Consider the following 23,370-nt stretch of genomic DNA (forward strand, 5'->3'; position numbering starts at 1 on the left):
TGTGTAACAATAAGAGTGTACGTTCCTTGTGCACCTTCTTATAGGAACATATTACTATCTTGATAATGAATAATGTTACTGTACTGCACTACTGAATTCAGAACAGGTTTGAACTGCCTCAATATATCAATGCTCAAAAAATACCATGGGTGCTCATACGGGCAGAAGTGCATTTTCTACTTAAAGAACGATGGCACTGGACGGGAAAATGACAACTGTACTGGTCTGAAACTCACAAAGACACTAACAGTGTACTTGAAACAACTTTTGGAGTGTTGCAAGATAGCGCACCAAGTACTAAAAGTGTGTCATTGTGCACCTGAGGGTGGAGTTGTGGCTAAAGGTAGGCCAGAGGTGTGCCCGACGAAGCATTAGTTTTAGTCTAAGATGATGGTGCTTTATCGGGACATCTAGTGCCAGTGAATATCTTTTATACATTTAACCATTAAATATTTTAGAAAACTATAAGGTTGTGACTAAAATTGTCAAATATAACATGAATGCTGTTGCAAAATATGCAGCGATCTCTGGATCGTCATGGAAGACTGCTACTGATAAAAGACAGTGCCAGTAATTAAAGATCCATATATACATATGATTAGGGCCATTAATTTTTGTAACGCATGCACAGAATGACCCGCTCCATGTACCCATACCCGTCCCAACTCATTCGCTCAGAGCGACACACGCAGTGAGATCAGAGCTCTCAGAGTTTCTCTGGTCTCAGCTGCTCAGTGATCAGCGCCGCTGCTTCATGATCAGAGCAGAAGCTGCAGTTGGTTTGTACAGAACTGGAGTTTCTGTGTCCTCCTCCACTTTGCTCTCACTTGAACTAATAAACACTCATCACTAGTTATCAGGACCTGATCAGAACAAGAAGTAACTTAGTGTTTGTTTGATTCGCTCCAGAGTTTATGAGGCTGCATTTAAACATCATGAAAATGACTCGTCAACGTTTTGTGCTCAGTACAACACGAGACGCTCACAGTCAGGACTCAGTGTTAAAATGAGCGGAGCGACACGCAGACATGATCCGACACCATCGATTCAGAACCAAACACATGACCGGACGTTTGTCACCTAAATCATTTTCTAAATAACATCATCCTATGTTTGCTCAGATGCAGAGCAAAGAGACAGCCAAATTTAATTATGGTGTGGTATGTTTTAGATTTATTTTATTTTTCAATCTTAATAACGCCATCATTTGGGCTTGTCATCAATAAAAAAACAAAAGTTAAATGTATATATCCGCCTTCTGTCGTTTATCTCTCCGTTCCCACAACAATATACATAGAAAATGGTGATTTATCGGGCATTTAGAAATGGTGATTAATCACCATTAATCACCATTAATTAATCAATTTTAATTGTTTGACAGCCCTACATATGATATATTGAAAATAACATGATGATGGATTTCTGCTTGTGGCTTGAAACAGTGAAAGCAGACAGAACCACTCTAACTCATCACACACTTTCGCACAGATCCAGTATTTCCTGCAGCTCGTTCACTCGTCCCACACTTTGCCTCATACTTTCACAAGGCCATCTAGTTATTTTAGGATCCCCTTTAACTCAAACTACAGCCCTCTCACTCTAACACAAACATTCTTCAGCTTCCACAAACCTTGAGATAATCTGTCTGACTTTACAGCTGAGCATATACAAATATATCATCCACCACAGTTCCTTGACATATCTGAACTTAATTGTGCATCCAGCATGTGTTTTAAAAGAGTGTGTTTGTACTGTAAGTGTCTGTGCATGACATGTCATCCAATCTCAAAACCAACTCTGCTATTTCCACTGTTTCTGTGAAGGAAAACAGATTGAGAGAAAACCTCAAGAATGCCGTCAGTCTCAACACTATCATTTAAAAGAAATCTGATCTGGGGGAATGTGAGTGAGCGACACAACACAAGATTGTTCTGGAATATAAATACTCTGACCTCGTCTCTCCGCCTCAGCCTCAGACCACAGCACCCATGGCAAACAAACTTTCACATGCTAACTGTTACATGCAGGAGAGCGTTTATACCCGTGTTGTGCCTGTGGGGTTCACATGAGGTTTAATGTGAGCGACGGACCGAAAAGGAGTCTGAAGCAAAAGGATCTTAATGTTTTCAGTCTCGCCCAAACAGAGTGCATTCAGCAACGTGCTGCTGCCTAGACTGGAACACAACAGAAGTGCTGTTAAGTGGAGATGCAAAAGATACAGGGGCATCACCTGATGTGCCTTCACAGCTTCCACTGTACCAGGGTACAGAACCATACATCACTGCCCAGTAGCCATAAAAATGACCACTCATGAATTGATCTAGTGAGAGCATGAATGCTGAATGAAGAAATTGATTCTTGCAGAATTTTTGTTGTGACAAAAACATCTAGGCAAAATTTTAGTAATGGTCGACTTAAAATATTTTCCTCTGACTTTCAACTGTCTCATGGTTTTTATCAGTTGTTCATGGGAGTTACTTTGCTTGACAGAAGATCCATAACCATCAATTTACACTTAGTAATCCACAATAAAATAGTCAAAGACTAACTTATTAAAAACCAAAAACTAAAATCCAACACAAATAAAAGTACTTAATTAAAACCTATAAATGCAGCTTTAAGTCCTCTTGGTTAAATGTCTGCAAGCTTTGCCTTATCTCTTTCTTCCTTGAAGAGCAGGTTTTCTTTAAAAACTCTGTATTTTGTGTTCAATCTTCCCTCAGTTCTGAATAGTCTTACCCATCCCTGCCACTGAGAAAAGCCCCATAATGTGATGCTGCCACCACTATGCTTCACCATAAGCATGGTATTAGCCAGGTGGTGAGAAACGTCCATCTTAAAAGGTCTAGCTGATGAGGAGATCCATCTTTTCACCTCATGGGAAATTGGAACTATTGTAGTATAGTGGAGCTCATGCTTAGTTGGTACCACTGTCTGCAAGGAAACAACGAATTAGCAGGTACACAGATGTCAACACTGTCCTTTGAGTGACCATTGGGTTCTTGGTCACCTCCCTGACTTAGAACCTTCTTGTCTAGTTATTTCGTTTGGGTGGACGACCAACTCTATGAAGTCATGGTGTTTCCAAACTCCTTCAAAAGCTTTGGCAATGTCTCGCCATAGTTTTATGATGAAGGTCTACAGAGTGTATTATTTGCAAATAATACTAGAAATCCTCGACATTTCCAGCTGACTACTTTTGAACCGTTTCAAATCACATCACTGTCACTTCTTATAACCACAACCGTTTAACCATTTGATGCCGGTATTTTAAGTAACCAGAGAAACACACTGGACAACCAGAGTCCCTCCTGATGCCCTGTGTCAGGCAAACAACAACAGAGAAACGTTGAATTTTAAAGGTGTATGCCTCTCCGGCTTATGAAGACTCACTTTACACAGTGATAGCACAAACAGGTCGGTTAGTGAGAGACAGGTACACCAGCTCATCAATTCATTCGGTCGTGTGTTTGATAAGAAACTCAAACTGGAAATCTATACTTCAATTAAATCATTATGGTTATGTTTCAAATGCATTGTGGTGGTGTCCAAATATTGTGTACCTAACTGTGTGTGTGGGGGTGCTGGTTACGTTTCATGAGAACATTCTTGCCCTACTACTGACCTTCTCAAACCACTACTCTTTGTTTTTCTTTGTCTCTCCACTGTCACATCTCTCTCTCTCTAACACATAAACACGCACTTTATCTTCTACCTGCATCCTTCCTGCATTTGCTCCTGGCTTCAACGCTCCTTTACCCTCAACCCTTTGCTCCCGCCACAGAGTGGTTTCTTTCTTTTTTTACTCCTTCTCTTCCTTTCTCTTTCACAGTCCTTTATGGTTTTCCCAAATTGCTTCTCGTCCCTCCCTCCCTCTGTCTTCTGCTGCTCCAGATGTAGCCTCCTCCTCAGTTTGTCATGACCATAAAAGGACAAAACCAGGCCCTGTGGCCTTGCTTTTTCCCTCTATGTCCCTCCATCTCTCATTCTCTTCACACATACACGAATGAAGCCACAGTAGAGCTAAAGATTGAATAAGCTCACCTGCACAGTCTTCTTAATGCGCTGGGATGGCCCAGGGTAGTCCTTAGAGTACAGGTCAGTCAGGAACAGTGAGTTGATGAGTGTTGATTTCCCAAGACCAGACTCACCTAAGGACACAGACAGTGGATTTAACAACAGTATATATGTCTGTTTATATATATATTTGGGTAAGATTAGTGGGTAAGATTATAAATGCAATGCTTTCTCCATTTTGTGAAAAAAGCTATGAGAGTTGAGAAGTATAGATGCCAATCATACACACATTCTTACACACACAGGGCCTGGGGGGGATGGGGCTGAAGCTGGGAAATAGAGTTGATTAATTGTCTGAAAAAGGAAAAAGGCCAGGAGCTCGGCTGCCAGCAAGAAAAGCTTTCAGATAGAGGGAATAAAACATTTCCTCTCCCCCTCCTGCGCACCATCCCCATTCATCCACTCTCTTTCTATCCCTCTCACTCAATGCTTCCCTTATAACATAAATCTTACTGTTTCTCTCCTTACTGTGCCAACTTTCCATTCCCTACTGCCATTAAGATGCAAAGAGCAGCCACACAAACACACAGTTAACATTAACTTGACAAAGCACACATCTATAAACAATGCACACGCGCACACACACACACACACACAAACAATGCTGTGATTAATGGGGTAGCCGGTGGCTCGTGTCTCGTGAAAAAAGTGCATTGGAAGAGAGTTTGGGTGGAGGGAAGGAGGCCTGCCTGTCCTAAAAAGACCTCAGCACCACTCTCAGCCACTACTACTGGACTTGGAAGCATCATGGGTTTCCAGTAAGTTGCAGTGACACAAGAGACAAAGCAGCACTTTTTAGATAGATGAACCTCTAAAAAAACAGTGTAAAACCAGGAAACTGAGCAAGTATTGACTGAGGATAATGTCCATCAGAAACTATTGAATGACCACATACCAATGTTTCAGAACTTTAGTCCAAAAGCTCCCACTTAATGTTTTCAAATTAAAAGACAATAATGTTTTTTTGGTTTCCCTAATAGTACTTAAAGATATTGGACTATGATCCTGAAAGGTAGACACATAGAGTTAAGGGGTTTGTTATCTATTGACCTGTTCATTTTCTTTGAACTCAATTAATAGATTTTTAGTTTAAAATGGCTAAGAAAATGCTATGTTTGTCAAACCCTCTCTAAAATCATGGGACATTTAATAAGCTGGAGCAGGCAAATATTAGGCATTTTGGCTTTCATTTGATTCTAAATATATACCATAGATGTGATTTTTTGACAATGGTTTTGGCTCTAACTTTTTTTATTTTATTTTTAGTTATCGCCTTTGATAGATAGGACAGAGTAAGCTTGTGAAAGGGGGATAGAAAAGGAATGGGTGAGGACATGCATACATGGCTGCGGGTTGGAATCTAACCAGGGCCTCTGCGGGTTGAGGCGGCAGCTCTAACAGGTGAGCTTGAACTTTGAAACAGCATTGCTGGGGCAGTAACCCCACACTTCCTCTATCAGTCATTTAAACTGTTAATTCCCTGTTACAGTTAAGCTGTTTTTAAAATAAAACTAATTTAACCTTGAAGTGACAGTTAGTGTGTAACAGTATATACATTATATATATCATATATCTTTGACTCTGAATATCAGTGTTGCAAACAGACAGAGACACTACTGCACTCAAAGAAATCCTCCTGCTTTCGACAAATAAAAACAACGTGTGGAATGCTGCAAAGCTCTGTTGCTCTTATCATAGAGCATCTGTGAGCCTTAGAGTAGAAAGCTGGAGGTTTTCCATATTCAAATGATCATCAGATGCTCCAGTAATTCTAAATTGATTTGTGATTTTCCAGAAATCCAAGAGCTGGCAAACTGATGTGCCATATCTGGGGCTCCTTAAAGTGCTCCAGATTGACTTGTTCTGCCGTAACTGGTTAGTGTGGAGTAAAATGCCAATTCAACGAAACATGTCGGAAATAAAATAAAATTTAAACCCTTAAATCAGAAGTCAGGATAACTGGAATTACCGCTGTACGGTTGTATGCCTCTACCAACCAGTAAAATTTCAGTCTACATACGTTTTCTTTCCAGACTCATAGGACCACCGGAATCTAATCAATTAGTCTTTGAGTCCAATTGACAACTGGTCAAATTCCCCAAAGAAATACCATCATAAAGACGCCAAAAACATGACATTTGACCTTTGGCTATCAAAATCATATCAGTTAATCCCCGTGTCCAAATGAATGTTTGTGCCAAAGGATTCCCTCAAGGCATTCTTGAAATAACTCATTCACAAGAACGGGAAGTACATCAAACAACCTGAAAACATAATGTGATTTTCTTCAAATCAGCCACCTGCAGGGAGGGTACATCTGCAGGGGAACGGTTTCATTCACTCTGTCCACAGGACATACTGACATGGTGTGACGGCCGGCTGGATTCTAGTCTTCACACTCTCTTAACCCATCGTTCTGTCCCCAGTTTGTTTGCACAGTTATGGATGATGTTCTGTCCCTTTGTGAGTTATGAACACACTCTGTGGCCCCTGCAGCCATGTAACTTAAAAAGTATGACAAAACATTTTCACTGGTCTGCCTGACATTCAGCTGGTCTGTCTGTGTGCACTTTTTTCCAACCCACATTCTGCAAAGACCACTCCAGTATCTGCCTCTGACCCTGATATTCTCTTTATATATGATAGGAATAATGGTGATAAACACTTTTTGAATATGTTGTATTTTAAAAGCCTGTTACCTTAACCATAGTGTTGAATGTTCATCTTAAAAGTAACTTTTACCAAGACCAAAAGTAACCAAGGCCGTCAAATAAATATGTCCTTCCAAAATGTGTGAGTGGAAATTCTTAAGTGCCTCAAAACTGTACAGCACAGTACTTAAGTAAATGCATTTAAACATTTTTCGCCACTGGCCAGAACCTACAACATACAATGACCAAAATATCATGCACGCACACACACACAAAGTTCCATGATGAAATAGCACCGATGTATGAAAGCGCGGAGGGGCTCCGGTGTGTTTGTCTCTACTCCTGCGGTTAGCACTGCCATTTGGCAGCTATGTGTTACTACCTACTGATGCTACCATGACGAAACAAACACCAGGAAATGAAGTGAAACTAATCCAACAATGACCCCAGTCACACTTAGGTTTGAGCGGGATACTCCACTTTAGCTTGTCCGATATCTGTTTAACAGGTGTGATGGATTAACAGGAAAAAACAACCAGTCACTGTGACCGTGTGGCTCGCCGAAACATCTGCAGTAATCCTGGCAAATTGCTGATAACATTATAATGACTTTCCAAGTTTGTTTCAGTGTGATGGTCACAATGGATCTGAACTACAGTTAATGAAATTCATCTGTTTCACCTGCTTGTATGGTATCACACAGTGTCATAGACTTGGCTCCTTTGGTGAGTGAGTATGCTAGCTAGTTAGCAAGCTAACAGTTTGTTGCAGTATCTGAAGTGATCTCTGAAACAGTGTCTTTTTGGAAAAAGAAGAATAACGTGGACAAACAGTGTTATAAATTGAATATGGTGAAAGTGATTCTCTTCAAACTTAGATGTGAAACAACATTAGTATTCACTTGTACACATGGTTTCTCTGTGCATAGAACCTCCCGCTGCATTGTGCATGTGTGAAAGGCAAACTGCGGTTTAACTCTGAAGGCAATTCTCCATTCTCCCGACAGCAGACAGTCTGTATCCATAGTCTTTCTTGCAACCAAGCAGAGTAGACTGAGATCAATTCCAAACAGGGTGTTTGTAGGTTGTCAGTTATCAGTTCCACATTAGGCTTGTTTGTAGTTATCTTACAGTGTGCCATTATCTGTATCTTTGAGAGAGATCTACATCAAAGTGCAGCAGAATAAACATGTTACTGCCTCTACATGCTGAACCACTCGGCACCTAAACGCTCCGGAGATGTCTGTGTCATTCTGAGCGTGTCTCAGCCAACTGGGTGTAAAGCAACTTATCCTTTTACTCCACACCACCTGTTTATCGAGAAAGCTATGGCCCATCGGTATATTTTTAAACTCACCAGGTGATTTAATCTGTGTCAAAGCTTGGGTCTCGGTCTAATTTCTGGACAGAAAGTCGTGGGTCAAAGGTTTTAGTTCCTCTTCCTGTGACAGCCCCCCTCCGTGCTCTTGCTAAAGCAAACCTTTCCATTCTTGTCAGTGGTGCCGATGTGATACTGACATCGGTCATTCCAAAACTCAACAAACAAATGGTAAATGGTCTGTATTTATAAAGGGCTTTTCTAGTCTTGACAGTACAGGTTATTCACACACATTCATACAGTGCATCTATTTTTCTCTATGACGGGCCATTCAGGGTTCAGTATCTACCCCCTACACAACACACTGGCTCTTCTGAATTTAACAGGTCTCTTAAAGGGGACATAGCATGCCCATTTTACCACAAGTTGATATGGTTCCTTGGGGTCTTAATGAAATGTCTGTAACATACTTTGGTCAAAATACCACAAGGATCATTTAAAACAGCACCCTTTTTACCCTGTATAAAACAGCCCTCCACAGAGTGACCTGTTTTGAGTGCCTGTTCCTTTAAATGCTAATGAGCCAGCTCCCCTCTCCCCCCATGATTTTAAACGATATAAATTACATATTTTATATGATATAAATTATCAAATATGCATCCTATACTTTGTATTCCCCTTCTGTTGTCCTGGAGTTTTAATTTCCCCAATCACATAATTAAATGTCCCCCTCTGCCCATCCACTACAAGCACACACGCAGACAGACAGAGAGAGAAAGAGAGGGGTGGGGGGGGCTATGAAGACCATCATTTACCCCCGAACCCCGACATTCAACGGGTACAACAACAAGCGGAGAAAGCAGAATCGCGGGCTGACCAGCGCGGAACAGCCAGGCGGCTGCGCGCTTGAGAATGGTGCTGCGCAGCGCTGCGCTGCACCATTCTCAAACCCGGCGTAACGAGGGTGGGGGGGGCGGGGGGGCTGAGGTGGGAGGTGGGCCAAGGCCATGTAGGGAGACTTCCAGTGTATTGTGACGACACAGTACACAGGAAGCTCATCCCAGTCACTCAAGCATGACGTTTCTGACTTAGAGGAACCATAACAAAACGCGCGAGTGGTTTTTCCCAGAGTTTTTGGGTTGGTAGACATGCCAGATACCCACATTAACGTGTAGAAGCACTAACAAAGTGGAATTTTCATGATATGTCCCCTTTAAATACTGTAATCACAAACATAGCAGTGATGCATTGTAAGCCAATCTCTGCATAACATTCAAACCCCCTGGGGTTCTAATAGTATTGGCTTTAAGGCCAATGCCAATATGTTTAGATCAATGTTGCAGATAGCGGATATCAATTGCACTTGCCTTGAATGTGTACAGAGAAAATATCAACCCATTCGCCACACCAAAACATGATGATTTATTGTGTGCTTGTTGATAAAGGTTGATCCTTGGTATGAGTATAAATAAAGTCAATGTAGGAATGGCCAGGATTCAGCACTTTTAACTGACCTTTGTGAAAGTAACGAGGAAACCAGTCAAGACTTAACTAAATGAAATGCAGTGAAACGCTGTGAATCATTATGCTTTAATTAAATATTGGTTCTACATGTTAAGTGAAAGCACAGGGCCAGTGCTCTGTAAACAGACTAATGACCTAAACGTCAGTGATGGATAGTCGACCCCTTCATCCCTGCTGCTCCTCTTCCTCACTTTCTCCATGGCTCCTTCTCTGAGTCAGTCTGCCTCCAACCACATTCCATTTTGTCCTACTTCTCGGTCCTTGCTGTAAGTTCTGTAGTTGACTGATTATTCATACATCTCCTAATGTTTGTCTTCTTCTTTTGTTCATTTATGTGTTATATTATATACTTGACTCTTACTGACAGTAATTTACAGAATTTGGGCAAATATTCTCCAACGTGAGTCTCAACAAGAGACTGCATAGATAAATATCCACAGAGCAACTGCACAGCTCTTTCAGAACACTACATAAACTTTTTTATGTTATCATGAGATGTGCAAAAAGAAATTGGGTCATTATGAAACTGTCTGGACAAATTAGAATATAGCAGGCCTTCCAAGACAAAGCTATGGTTAAACTGGCGTTTATCTATTTGACTTCTCTTTATTATAGTTTAATGTACAGCTCTTTGGTTAAACTTTGGTTGATTTAAAATATGCCTTATATATAAAGTTGACATGAATTGACTTGATGGTCGGGGTATCATCTAACAATGTTTGAGCTGATGCATCAGCCGGGAAGGCAACACTTTCTATAGCTGCCTGAAAGAACACAGAGCACTGCAGAAGCAGCATTGTGGCAGGCTGTAAACTTTCCAACCAAATCTGGTCTTAAAATGACCAAACCACAAACGTAACTGATGAAAGCAGAGACAGCTGATGGTACCAGATGGAAATGCCAGGAAGCAGGACAATCATCTGCTGGCTGCCCTGATACTCTCGGCTCTGGTGACAGACTGATAGCACTCTCAGCAGAAACTGTTTCTTTTCTTTGTCTGTATCTGATGCTTCCTAACACTGTCAAAACCCAAGGTTATGACATGGAGACCAGGGTTTTTAAAGAAAACATGACAAAATGCAAATGAGGGTGGTGTGAGGTGGCTCTCAATCATGACTTGATGATTAATAGATACATTTTTTCTTGCTTGTCTTGCAGTGTAGAGTTTATTACACCATTTATTAACTAGGTTCAACGGTCGTACTGTGATGTGTTCATTGGTTAATTGATGCTGTTTTTTCACACACACACACACACACACACACACACACACACACACACACACACACACACACACACACACACACACACACACACACACACACACACACACACACACACACACACACACACACACACACACACACACACACACACACACACCAAGCTGGACTGTGAGAGACAGAAAAACCTACAAATGGTCAAAGTGGGTTTCCCATGGGATTCCTCACATTCCTCCCTCTCAGCCCTGAGGCAGCAGCTGGCCCCCCTCGCATCCTGACAGGACTCCACCTAGCAAGCAAGCAAGCGCACACACACACACACACTCACTCACACCCAACAGATGTGTGAAGCCTGAACCACAAAGTGCGAAATGACACATCTGGGGAACATACAGGCAAACAGTGGAGAGCAACAGACCAATGGTGAATGTGAGGGACATTGTGTTAACTGAACCCCAGACTGCTGGAAAAGATAATTCTCCATTGTTGAGGCTAAATGGAACTGGCTTAAACTGGGGGGGCAAAGGTCAGTGCTTTAGGAAAGATAAGGATCTGCAAGTCCAGCGGAGTCTACTAGAGACTCCGAATCCAAAATAAACTGTGTCAGCACCCAGTCTGACTGGGGTGGTCCACATGGGCTGGCTACAGGAGCCTTGGAGGGACACAACCCACTTCCCTCTGGTTTTTTTAAATTAGAGAGTGAGTGTTCTGCTGCGATCAACCAAGCCTGAGACTAAAACTGACAGAATCGGCACGTGCTGGGTCACGGCAGACATGTGCGTCTCAAAATAGAGACGCACAGAACGGGAGCAGAAAAGAGAACGGATGAAAGCTGAGAAAAGAGAGGGAGCCTGACCGAGCATGTATGACCACCATTGCTGCACACATATAAACACTTGGCGGCCTGTTGTGCCTAGAGGCGATGAGGCATCTTTGTGAAGTAGGTTTGTAAACAGGCTGCTGTCCTGTAATAATGACGAAGCGTGGACTCTACCATGGACAGATTCATGCCAAAGTGTCCTTGGGCAAGATACGGAACCCCAAATTGCCCCTGACCTCTGTGCCGTGTGACCTCTGCGTGTGAGAGATGTGCGTATGATAGAAAAAACACTTTATATAGATGCACTGTATGAATGTGCATGTGAATGGGGAATGGCAAACTGTACTGTAAAGCACTTTGGGTGGTCAAGATTAGAAAAGCGCAACATAAAGCTACATAAAAAGACCATTTACCACGCGGGTGAACACACTAAACTACTGTATGTGAAAGACAAATCCTACACATTGGACCATGAACACAAACTGAACTGACCACACATCCTGGATGGTTATCAGACAGCAAAACACTGACCTTGAGACTGTGACATCATTCTGTAACTTTCAGCTGATTAGGTAGGAAAATGTATTTCTGGAGACACAAGACTTTTCTTAGTACATGTTTTGGTGTTCTTTATGATGAACATTGAATTGCCCAAATCCAACAGGCTTCCTGTCAAAAAAGGATGTATCCAGGGATGAAAACAATAATGAAACCAAGACAATATTGCAGTAATGAGAATCCACAACGTGTTGATGACTCAGAAACCTTAGAGAACTTTGTGGTTGTCAAAGAGACGTTGTCTTTGCCTTTTCATTCCTAAATGTGATGCTCCTGGAATACACCAGATGAGAAACTGTGCACAGCCTGTAAGAATAGCCAGCCAAGTAGTTTAGGACCACATAGCACAGCTGTGTGTAGCTCATACTGCATTATACAGGGTGTGGACACAGTAAAAGCAACACCTGTGCAATGTAACATAGTTTAACAGCCCATTCATCCATTCATTCTTTTTCCACATAACCCACAAGTCCTTCTCCACATCTCCAGTTCCTCTTTGCAGCTGCTGAGACATTCCCTGGGTAGATAGGGAATATTATCCCACATCCATATCAGACTATGTGGAGAATAATAATTATAAAGAAATAATTCTTCTTCACTTTTTTCTTAATAGTGAGTATATTATTATTATTTGCCATGCCAGATTTTACGTACACTATCTGTTATATTTAAAAAATAATTCCATTGCAATTTTTCAAAACCTGTTGTATTTTGAAGGAGGGTGGAGATTCTCTGCAGCCTTTATCCTTTTAAATAACTTTTTGTTTGCAAGTATGTATGAAACTGATTATTTGGTATGTAATCAAGTTTAAAAAGATTTTTTAATGAACCCATCTCACCAACCAAGCATAACAGACAGTATCTATTTGCATTTAGTTTTAAGCATTGGTTTTAGCAAAGTTTTCTTTGAATAAATCACCTTGTGTTCCTTTATGTTTTTTAGCTTACTAATCCCTATTTTTAACTAGTCCAGTTGCACACAGCTTTTCACTAAGTGTTCCCTTAATTGCACCAAGGAATGAGGAACCAAATGATTTAAGTCGTTACATTTTGAATCATATGATCAAGTGCTTGAAGCAACACTATGTAACTTTTGCTTAGCGACAAGCCACAAGTAGCAGTAGCAGCCACAAGTAGTGATTCATTATGATGGGCTCTGTGTCGGAAAGTTGCAGGGTTTTTGTACAGAAAAACAAATCACTTGACTGTAGCTCCAACTGTATAGTCACAGTTACTGAACTCAAACCTGGCTGAAAGGTGTATAATCTTAATGATCCCAGTTGTGAACCAGAAATGCTGTTGCTGTAAAGCCAATCATCTGGAAATTCATTATGTTTTTGCTGAATATAGGAGATGAATGCTGTTTTTTTTTAATGTAACTGATCTACAGTTTAGAATTACTCTTGAACTTGCTGAGCCTATAATTCCAACAGTTTAAGCCCCTGACTAACAGTGTGCACTTCACTTGAGCAGCGGATTTTACCCACTCAAGCAAAGTTGCATATTGAAAGAATAGTCATTTAGGGCACAGGGTGGAAGTGAAAGATGTTACCAACACAACAAACAACAATCAAAATATTTTTTTTTAATGGTGAAATAGTTTCTCAAAGCAGACATGTTGTGCTTTTTAAGTTTTACTCTTCTCTAGTGTATTATACGTTTTTTTAGTGAATGTTAAAGGTCTGCAAAGTTAAAAAGCCATACGGATGCAGTTGGGCTTTTTTTTTATGTGTTTAAATACTTGTCTCATGAACTCTTGAGTGAATCTAACAAACACAAAGTAAACTGCAGCAATGTACTCAGAAAGGGATGTGTGTCCTAAACATTAGAGCATGTTAACATTTTCAAGTAATAACACACATTTAAAAAAAGTTTTGACAGTTTTTTAACTCGAATTAAATACCTCGGTGACAGTGAAGTTTGTTGAATCTATGTAATTAAAATGTTGTGTCCCAGTAAAACATCTGAAATTGTATGCAGCCCCTGTTAACCAGACCCACCCATAGCCTTAATGGGGCCCTTAGCAGAATTTTAATTGGGGGCCCCCCAATGCCATGGTGTCCTTGACCATTGTCAACTGTAAATCTGACACCCCCATTGTCAATTATATTAGTTGGCTGTGTTGCTCATACCAGTGCCAGCCTTTATGCTTCTATGGATTTTAATCTTTATAAGTATGAACACACATGACCTTTGTCAGACATATGGCGAAAAAGAAATAGATCCTAAATTGATACTAAATTATAAATCAGCCTTTTATTTCATTAATGATACTCTTGCTCTACGCATAGTCATAAAAAACATGAGTAGATGAAATAGAATTGCAAACAGACAAAAGAAGAAGAATTTAAGAATATGGTAAATAGTCTGTATTTATATAGAGCTCTTCTAGTCTTGCTGACCACTCAAAGCGCTTTACAGTACGGTTTGCCATTCACCCATTCACACACACATTCATACAGTACATCAATTAGAAGCCCTTTTTTTCTATGAGGGGCAATTCAGGGTTAAGCAACTTGCCCAAGGACATACAGATGGGAAGGACTCGAAATGCCTATCTTCTGTTTGGAGGACGACCGCTCTACCCCTCAGCCACAGCCGCCCCATATGGCAGCCACCATGGAAGCTGTGTTATTGTGTGTTCTTCCTTTTCGATTGGTCGAGTCCTCACTCCATCCACAAGGGCCTTGAATAATGTGAGAACTGAGGAGAGGACTCCTTCCTGTGTTTACTGGCTTATATGGCTGTTGCTAACTTGCTGGTTTGGAACAGTAGTGTGTGATAATAATTTCTGTCCACATAGTTCTTGTATGTGGATTGACGACACAATTTACACTAATGTTTAATGTGGTCAGAATGGGTCCCTGACCACTTCTGTAGGTGGTTTGGCTAATAAGATCTCAATATGTACTTAATGCATCTCAGGTGCATGTTGTACTTTTACAAATATACGAAAAGGAATTCTGTGTTGCCAATCCTTTGGGAATTAAAAACAGCTTGAATTTAGGGCTGTGCGATACGACTTCAAATCAATATCACGATTATTTCAAACTTTGACCTTGATTACGATTAATGAACAATGATTTTATGCCAGCCCCCCCACACACCCTCCACCGGATCGTGATCAGATGCAAAATTAACGTAGCGGACAGTTTATGAATGTTCCCATTGGGGAAAGTATTAACCAAATTGACCTACATTAGCAGTTTCGATATCTTTTCGGTTAATTGCCCAGTCTTTTTTTTGCGAGAAAAGTCAATGGAGGAAGTTAGTTCCACTGATATATTTGAGAATAAGCATCTTTTAAAAATAGCAAATTTATCAATTTAAGATTTTGCAGACAACTATTCCATATGATAAATTACAGAATTATCACCCTAAATTTTGGTGTTAGTGCCTCACCCTAGAAGTTCAAAAATTATGCTGGGAGGTGGTACAGTCATATAATTTATAGCTAAAAACAGTGAGCAGTTTTAGATCCTGAAAGGCCTTCAAGGAAACAAAGTTGTAAAGAAAACAAAACTGCTCTTCTCAAAACAAGATATTTCTGTGGGCACTTAGAAACCACAGTCTGCGACCTTTAACCATCAGATGTCAAGTGTTGAGTAGGGCTCTGTTCAGCAATATGAGGAGAGCCAAACACAGGCATATGCATTTTAAGAGAACTAAAAATCTAAATAAGGAAGTATAGTAGGCCACCAATCTCTACATGGCAGCTCTGACTGTGTCTGGGCTGTTTTCAACCACAGTTTGTTCTTTTCAGGACCGTTTTTTCCTTTTGTTACAGATCAAATGGTGAAACGGGGACAGCAGCTGGGTGAAGCTTTATGATAAGAGATGGAAATAAGAGTCATGGAAGTAGATGGGAGGAAAAAGGAGAGAGACAGTTTTCACACATACAGGTCAGCTGTTGAAACAGTGAACGTGTGCTCGGTGTGTATTAACGCATTTGGTTAAACCCGCAGATTAACGAGACCAAAGCCTTCCTTCACTCACTCCCTTCTGCAAGGTCAGTAGGCAAGGCGGTCAATCCTAAGCCTGTCAGACCATCTTATCTGCGCACATGCACACACACACACACACACACACACAGCTCACAAGCCTAGAGGAGTGCAGCAATAACAGGACGGACAGCAGGAGACAGTCTAACAATCCCACACACGTATCAGTGTGGCAGATAAATAGACTACTACTGGAGTAGAAAAGTGATTTAAGATCATCCACATTATTGGCTGCTTCATTCACAGGTCTTCACTAGTGAATGAAGGCCTTCTACTATGTCATATGCCTGTTCCAGTTTTAAAATCCCAACCTGAAATAGTTTAATGTACGATGCTACTGTATACCATGTAGGGTGTTTTCTTTCTAATTTTGCAAAAGCTATTTACATTTTTTTACCTTTTTACTTTTCCATCTTGTTTACACCCAGAGCATGTGCCATCAAGCAGTTGGTAACTGCCATATATTTGTGTTGCATATATTTACATAATGCGTCTACTAGTGGATTATTGCTTATTCCGAGTATGATTTTATTATTTATTCAGGTTAAGGAAATCAGAAAATGCAGTTTACAAGGCAGCATTTTTTTCAGACTATTGGCTTAATCCGGTTGGTATCAGAATATTTGTGTCCATTTAAACGCAATCTATAGCCATTTTGAGACATGACCTGAGGAGGAACTCCGAAGAACTGGGTCCAGACTTTCTCCGCAGTTTGACTTTCACACATGCACAACGCAGCGGGAGATTCTCTGCTCAGACGCATTCACAGCAGCAACAGTCCTCCAGAGGATTCAGGTGAGGGGTGATGCAGCAGGCAGAGGCAGGACATAATGTATAAATTCTGCTGCAGAGATCACGTGTTTTTTATTTATACCACATCGACACCATCGTCGGTCCTTATCATCACATACTCTCTTGACATCCTCGTCTGTATCTTCTACGTGTTCCGCTTTAGCGTCCTGCGATATTTGTTTTCTTTTTGTTTGTTTTGCATTTTTGGGTCTGTAGCATATTAGCAGCGTAATTAACCCCCCACTCGCTCGCAGCTAAATCTTGCAGAAGATCTCATGCTGTGTTCTCACAGCGGCTCCTCCGGACTATCTGCAGACTTTATACTAGGGCGCCAGTCAAAGAAACTCTGGAGGTTCTCACTCGCACATTTGCGTTCACACACACCTCTGGAAAAAACTGCGGAGGATCTCCGCAGTGTGAAAGTGGTCTATGCAGACAGATTTTTTTTGTTTTTTCAAACATTCCATTTCAACAACATGGTTTTATTGAAAAAACCTCCACCTGGCTACCGACACAGGGACCACGGACAGCTCCACAGCCCGAGTGAGAGGGCGCACAGCCCAGTCACAGCACCACCAAGTCTGGGGCAGACACCCAGGGAGCCATGCACAGCTCCACTAAGTCCACTTAAAGTCGTCATCGACTAAATGTACAAGAACCTGTTGTTTTAACCCAGTCTGAGTTTACAGTGTGTGTGTGTGTGTGTGTGTGTGTGTGTGTGTGTGTGTGTGTGTGTGTGTGTGTGTGTGTGTGTGAGTGAGTGAGTGAGTGAGTGAGTGAGTGAGTGAGTGAGTGAGTGAGTGAGTGAGTGAGTGAGAGAGAGAGTGAGAGAGTGAGAGAGAGAGAGAGAGAGAGAGAGAGAGAGAGAGAGAGAGAGAGAGACCCATCGAAAATCTGAATATCTTCAATGTATTAGCTAGGGCAGCAGGGCTCCATCTGATTGGCCAAATATATTATTATGCAGAGCGTGAACACATGGCACATGGAACACCATTTATTGCAGTTCAAGCAGTCTTTTGCGATAAGTATTGCACACGTTGATGTCGCGATGACGATAGATTTTCAATATATCATGCAGCCCTAATCAACAGTATGTGAAAGAAGAGTTTAGTAAGGTATGGTTAGTTTAGTAAGTAGAATCTCAGAGTTCCACCACTAGTAGGAACCAAATTTCCAGGCTATCCATCAAAAATGTTATAGTTACAGTAACTGACATTTCGTCAAAGAATAACAAATACCAATTCACGGTGGTGCTACATGGTCAGTGGGCTCCCCAGAGTCATACGGCTGGACAAGTGTGTATAGCTGCACAGATATTTCAGGCTGGATCAACGTGGTGGGCCAACTGACCAACATCAGCATCCCTCAAGCCACACTGCAAGCACGGCTAAAAATACTACATATTTGCTTGCTCCAGATACTCTTGGAGTATCTAACAGAAAACAAGACAAAATAAACTATGCTAAGCACTTTGAGCTATGGTGTAGGGACTTGTGAAATTGCTGTGATTTTCAATATAAACAATTAGAAGATTAGATTGATTAGGAGAGACGGATTTACTGCAAGTGAAAGTAATTTTAGTTGTAGTAGTTTTCAATACCTTACAGCGAGAAACATTGATATTCCTCCAAAATACAGTTGAACAAATTAAAAACTGAAGCCAGAGAAGAAAAAAACTTAAATTTGAGAAATTTTGATCTGGAATCTAATCAGAAATAAGTACAGTAAGTTATTACAAGTCAGTGACACTTGGGACAGACTTATTAGTTTAGCTGTAGTGTGAGGGCCCATGTGAAACCCAGCTCTGCTTGCACGGTCAGACTCATAGGAGATGTCTGATGCGCTCTCCTCCTGAGGCAGCTGTGATGAAGATCTTGCCTTCAGAATGAAGCATCGCTTCCCCTCTCCTATCCTCTCCGCTCTTGAGATCTGATCCGACTCTCAGCTCTATTCAACCCTCTGCTGCACTGGCGCTGGATCGTGCTAATCTTTCCAGGAGTCTCAATTCAATGTGCCAGCTGGACAAAGGGACAGGAAGCAGCCTTTTCCCCCTCAGAAAGAGGTGGGCTGAGAGTTGGATGGATGGGTGGAAGAAAAGACAAAATACCAGAAGAGTAGTTTCTGGTAGAAACATGCAGAGCTGCTTGGTGGAGAGTCCAGAGCTCCACATTTGCAAGACAAGCACTTGTGAACACAGTGTGATTACACTAACATCACTGTGACTTCCACATGGCAATAGATTTAATATGTAAAACCAACAACGTGACCACTATAAACCACATCGGAGCACAACACAGCCAATGGTGTGGAGGCTGTTCATCATCTATGTTGGCACAGCAGGGTTGAGGGTGGGCACACAGTAAAAATTACAAAATGAAAGACTCTCTATCTCAGCTTTTACTGAAACATCAATGTGCATCATTAGCCAATCACTAATATGTTAATTTCCACCTCACAAATTTGTTTTTTTGTCATACGGTAGTTTTCTAATGAAAATTTACATTTGTTTGAGGCAAATTGTAGTCATTAGATCTTTGTTATTTAAGTGAGCTAAACTAAATAGATTTAAGTCTAAGTGGCCAGCCCTATAAACACAGCCTGTGTCTGCGGTCAGACAGAAATGTAGGTATCATGCATTGATCACCGGGGTGATAGATTCTGTGCCCTGTCTTATTGCAAGCGAGCCTACCAACACAGTTACTTCCACACAGCACAGCTGGACAGAATCTCTTAATCTGAAATGTCTTAAATACATTTTAGTGCTCGGTTTCAACCAGTCATATGTCTCCATCTTACCCTGTCTCCTGCCCTCTCTCTCTCCCCTACATTTACTCTTACTTTCTTATTACTGGGCTCTTGTCACATCATTGCTCTGAAGTGCATTTAGGACCAGGATGCTGTTGCAGCAAATCAACCTTCATGTTTTTTTTACAATTATCAACAGCAACTCTTTCAGGTGAGACCCAAGACTGAATACTTGCTCAACAATGTCCATTAGCCAAATGAATGCTGAAATAGAGGCCTTGACAAATGTTTTCTGTAACAAGTCTAAATGTAGTCAGGTCACATTAGTTCTGCAGTCCAAATGCACATTTCACTCCTGTCCCTGAACTATGGTGGAAGCAGAGAGGGGGGTTGTGATGCTCCCATATGTAAAATAGTTTGTGATGTAGTCATGGCTGGGGCAGGTGAGGGTGTTTGAAGAAGCTCTCTCTATAGTCTTCAATAGAACCTATGTTGTTACATTATCACATTTGAATGTGGTGGCTACAGAACTGCCTTCCTCCCGCTGTGCTGTTGGAAATTGAGTGAGTTACCTGCAGGCATCAGCCCTCTCATGTTCCACCATCTGTCTGTCCCAAAAATACAGAGAGACAACACAGAGCTCTGCTGAGAGATCACACTTCGCAACAATGCCAAATATAGCAGAGCTCAATATCTTACAAACACCTGTATTTCCTTTTTACTGTCACCTCTCCATTTAATTGTTTTATGATTATAGTTATATTTATGAGCTCCTTATTTGGATTCTGTGTTTTACAGTGAAGAAAGGACATTATTATTTTTTCTAAAATTACACAGTATAAGAGTCTATGGTAAATTACTATTTTATCATTTTAACTGTAGAGACTTCACATGATTTATGAAGTCTCAATTGTAGTCCCTTGCAGACATGTACGTCTGTGCATGTGAGTTAATGTGCAGTTGGTGCCTCTGTGGCACAATGGCAGTGTGGAATGGAATGGACATCTCTCTGTGGGCACAAAAAATTGGAGGGGTATGCTCAAGTCTGGGCAGTCTGGCCTACACCCTCTGATGAAATGTATGTCATGTGAACCCTGGTGCCCACTCATACTAGCTGCTGCAGAAAGTAGAACACTTGTCTAATAGATGCATTGGACAGGATATTGCACACGTTTATAAGTCTGCCCAATCCAATTTTACACATGAGGAGCTTTCAAAATTTGATTAGACTGTCAATTTGTTCAAAAACAAAAGTTAAACAACCCCTTGTCACGATGTAAGTCAAAGTTATTTCCTTTTTAATGACCTACTTTTCTTCCTCCCTACCTTACCATTCCTGAACCTGCGTGTGGTTTGATAAAGTACATCATTAGAGTTTTACTTTATATTGAACCCATTGTTTGAATTATTAAGAATGAGACAAAAAATTATGTGTGAGCGTCCCCTGATGACATAGGTCTAGAATAGGTAAATGTGCTGGGGCTAAGGCGTGAACAGCCCCAGCTATATTTAACTCGTTAAAAATACTTACTTGAATATATTAATAACTATAAAATTGCTTTTATTTGCGTTATTTATTATGTGAATATACATATTTTAACTTCCTTTTTGGCTTTTTCATTTATTAATATCACAAATATGAATTTACATTTTATTTTAAGAACATTCTCAAGTGGGAAGAACTTTCCCTCTGATCCTGATCTGCAAGGTTGCTCTGTGTTGAGTCGTGAACACACTGCTATACTCTCCACATTTGTTATGTGCGAAATTTTGATCAGTTTGGGTATGTGATCTGAGAGCCAAGAGAGCTAGGGGGACGGATACAGGGGCCCATGTGTGCGAACGATTGAAAGAGGATCTGGTTGATTGTGGTTCTCTCTGGTTCTTTCCCAAGCCATCACTCTGCTGTCTTTGTCTCCCTCCTGCTACTTGTCGACAGTGGCTGTTTACTAAACAGGAAGCAAAAACCCCAGGCTGAGATAATAAAGGCTGGACGCCTCTTTGTGTTAATGTCTGTCTCCTTTCACTGAACTGATCATGATCACCACATGACACACACAGTTAGATTTATAACCTTAAAACATTTAACTGGTAACTGCAACTGAGTTTAAAGAAAGCAGACAACATGCCCAATCCACAATATTTCTGACGGAGCAGAAACAAAGACGACTTTTCAAGCGCTTCTTATTTAGGGTTTTAAAGGAATTGGTGCAGCATATTGGAAAGTATAGTAATATAAGACTGAAATGAAGTCAAAAGATGGCTAGCCTAGCTTAGCATAAATACTTGGGAAAGTGCTAGCCTGGCTCTGTCCAAAGTTCAAATATACACCTACTAACGCGTCACAACAAAAAAATTTAAGAAAATATATGGCCAAACAGCTATTGACTATGTTTGTTATTGACTTATTATTTGTCATTGATTTGTTATTGAAATTATTGACTATATGTTGACTATGTTTGAATTAACTTTTTTGCTTAATGGTGGGGCTGAGTGAAATTACCAAAATCTCTTCTTCTGATCAAGGTAATTTCATATCCAGATGAGGACACATATTGACTCATTAATACCATGTAAATTGTGTCCATGTCTTTGCAGATGTTCAGTTGTAACAGAAGCCGTTGTGTCCTTCCATCTCTGTGAGTCTTTGTCATATGATGATCTTATTTCTATCATTATTTCATGTTTTTAAACAAAAAACTGCACAGTGCACACTTACTCCACTCCATATTGTGAGCACAGGAAGCGACTCAGTATAACTAAGTCAAGTTTGATGGCTGAACAGCTCCACAGGACTTTCTCCACACAATCCATATCTGCTCATTAGAGGGCCCTTTCACACAGAGCATGGTTCAATATGTCATTACAACACTGCTATAATTTGTGTGTGGGTATGTGTGTGTCTGTATAGACTGCAAAACCCATGGTTCCTCCACCCCTCTGTCCACTTCCACCCCTCTGTCCACTTCCCTCCCTCTGTAATGCCGTTAACCACATTCTGCATCCAAGCTCATTCACACTTGAACCAACATCCTGCAATTCACTCTCCAAATCAAATAATCCAAAACACACAGATGTCACTGTGCATCCTGAGGCTACAGAAAGGAAACTCCCCTGGGAAACTGGGATCCAGCTCTTACAAGAAATATGCTCACATGCACACATTCTTCATTCTTAGTCACAGATCAACACAATGCACATGTTGAAAAAGCCATGCTGGACCACACAGCTCTGCAGAGAGTGCTTTTTAAATTGTCAGCTCATCATCCGGAGCAGCTGAGAGCTCAAGATTCCACACATGCTTTACCTGCGCTGATGACACACACACACACACACACACACACACACACACACACACACACACACACACACACACACACACACACACACACACACACACACACACACACACACACACACACACGCACACACACGCACACGCACACACACGATTATTCCAACTTACCGACAACCATCAATGTAAACTCAAAACCTCTTTTGACCGACTTCCTATACACCTGGTTGGGGAGATTGGCGAAGCCCACATAGCCCTCAAGGTTCCGCTGCTGAAGGAAAACACACACAGACAAACACACTTTGTATTAAAGCAGGAATAACAAAGCATCACACTGTCTAAAATGTTTTATCTTTAACAGAATATG

The 23,370-nt window shown here is 41.0% G+C and overlaps 1 protein-coding gene across 6 annotated transcripts in view; it reads right to left on the bottom strand.

Annotated features, from left to right (window-relative positions):
- LOC117762793 (septin-7-like) overlaps nt 1-23,370 on the bottom strand; it is a 48,685-nt gene that overhangs the window by 19,933 nt on the left and 5,382 nt on the right. For 4 of the 6 annotated variants that reach the window (XM_034587404.1, XM_034587405.1, XM_034587400.1 and 1 more), the window contains exons 2-3: nt 23,175-23,274; nt 4,045-4,151 (exon numbers count right to left, since the gene is read on the bottom strand). In XM_034587404.1, the coding sequence (XP_034443295.1) occupies nt 4,045-4,151; nt 23,175-23,274 (207 nt within the window). The remainder of the gene's footprint in view (nt 1-4,044; nt 4,152-23,174; nt 23,275-23,370) is intronic. The other 2 variants (XM_034587406.1, XM_034587401.1) reach the window with 1 other exon arrangement.

This window comes from Hippoglossus hippoglossus, chromosome 6, assembly GCF_009819705.1.
Source record: "Hippoglossus hippoglossus isolate fHipHip1 chromosome 6, fHipHip1.pri, whole genome shotgun sequence".
Lineage (NCBI taxonomy): Eukaryota > Metazoa > Chordata > Actinopteri > Pleuronectiformes > Pleuronectidae > Hippoglossus > Hippoglossus hippoglossus.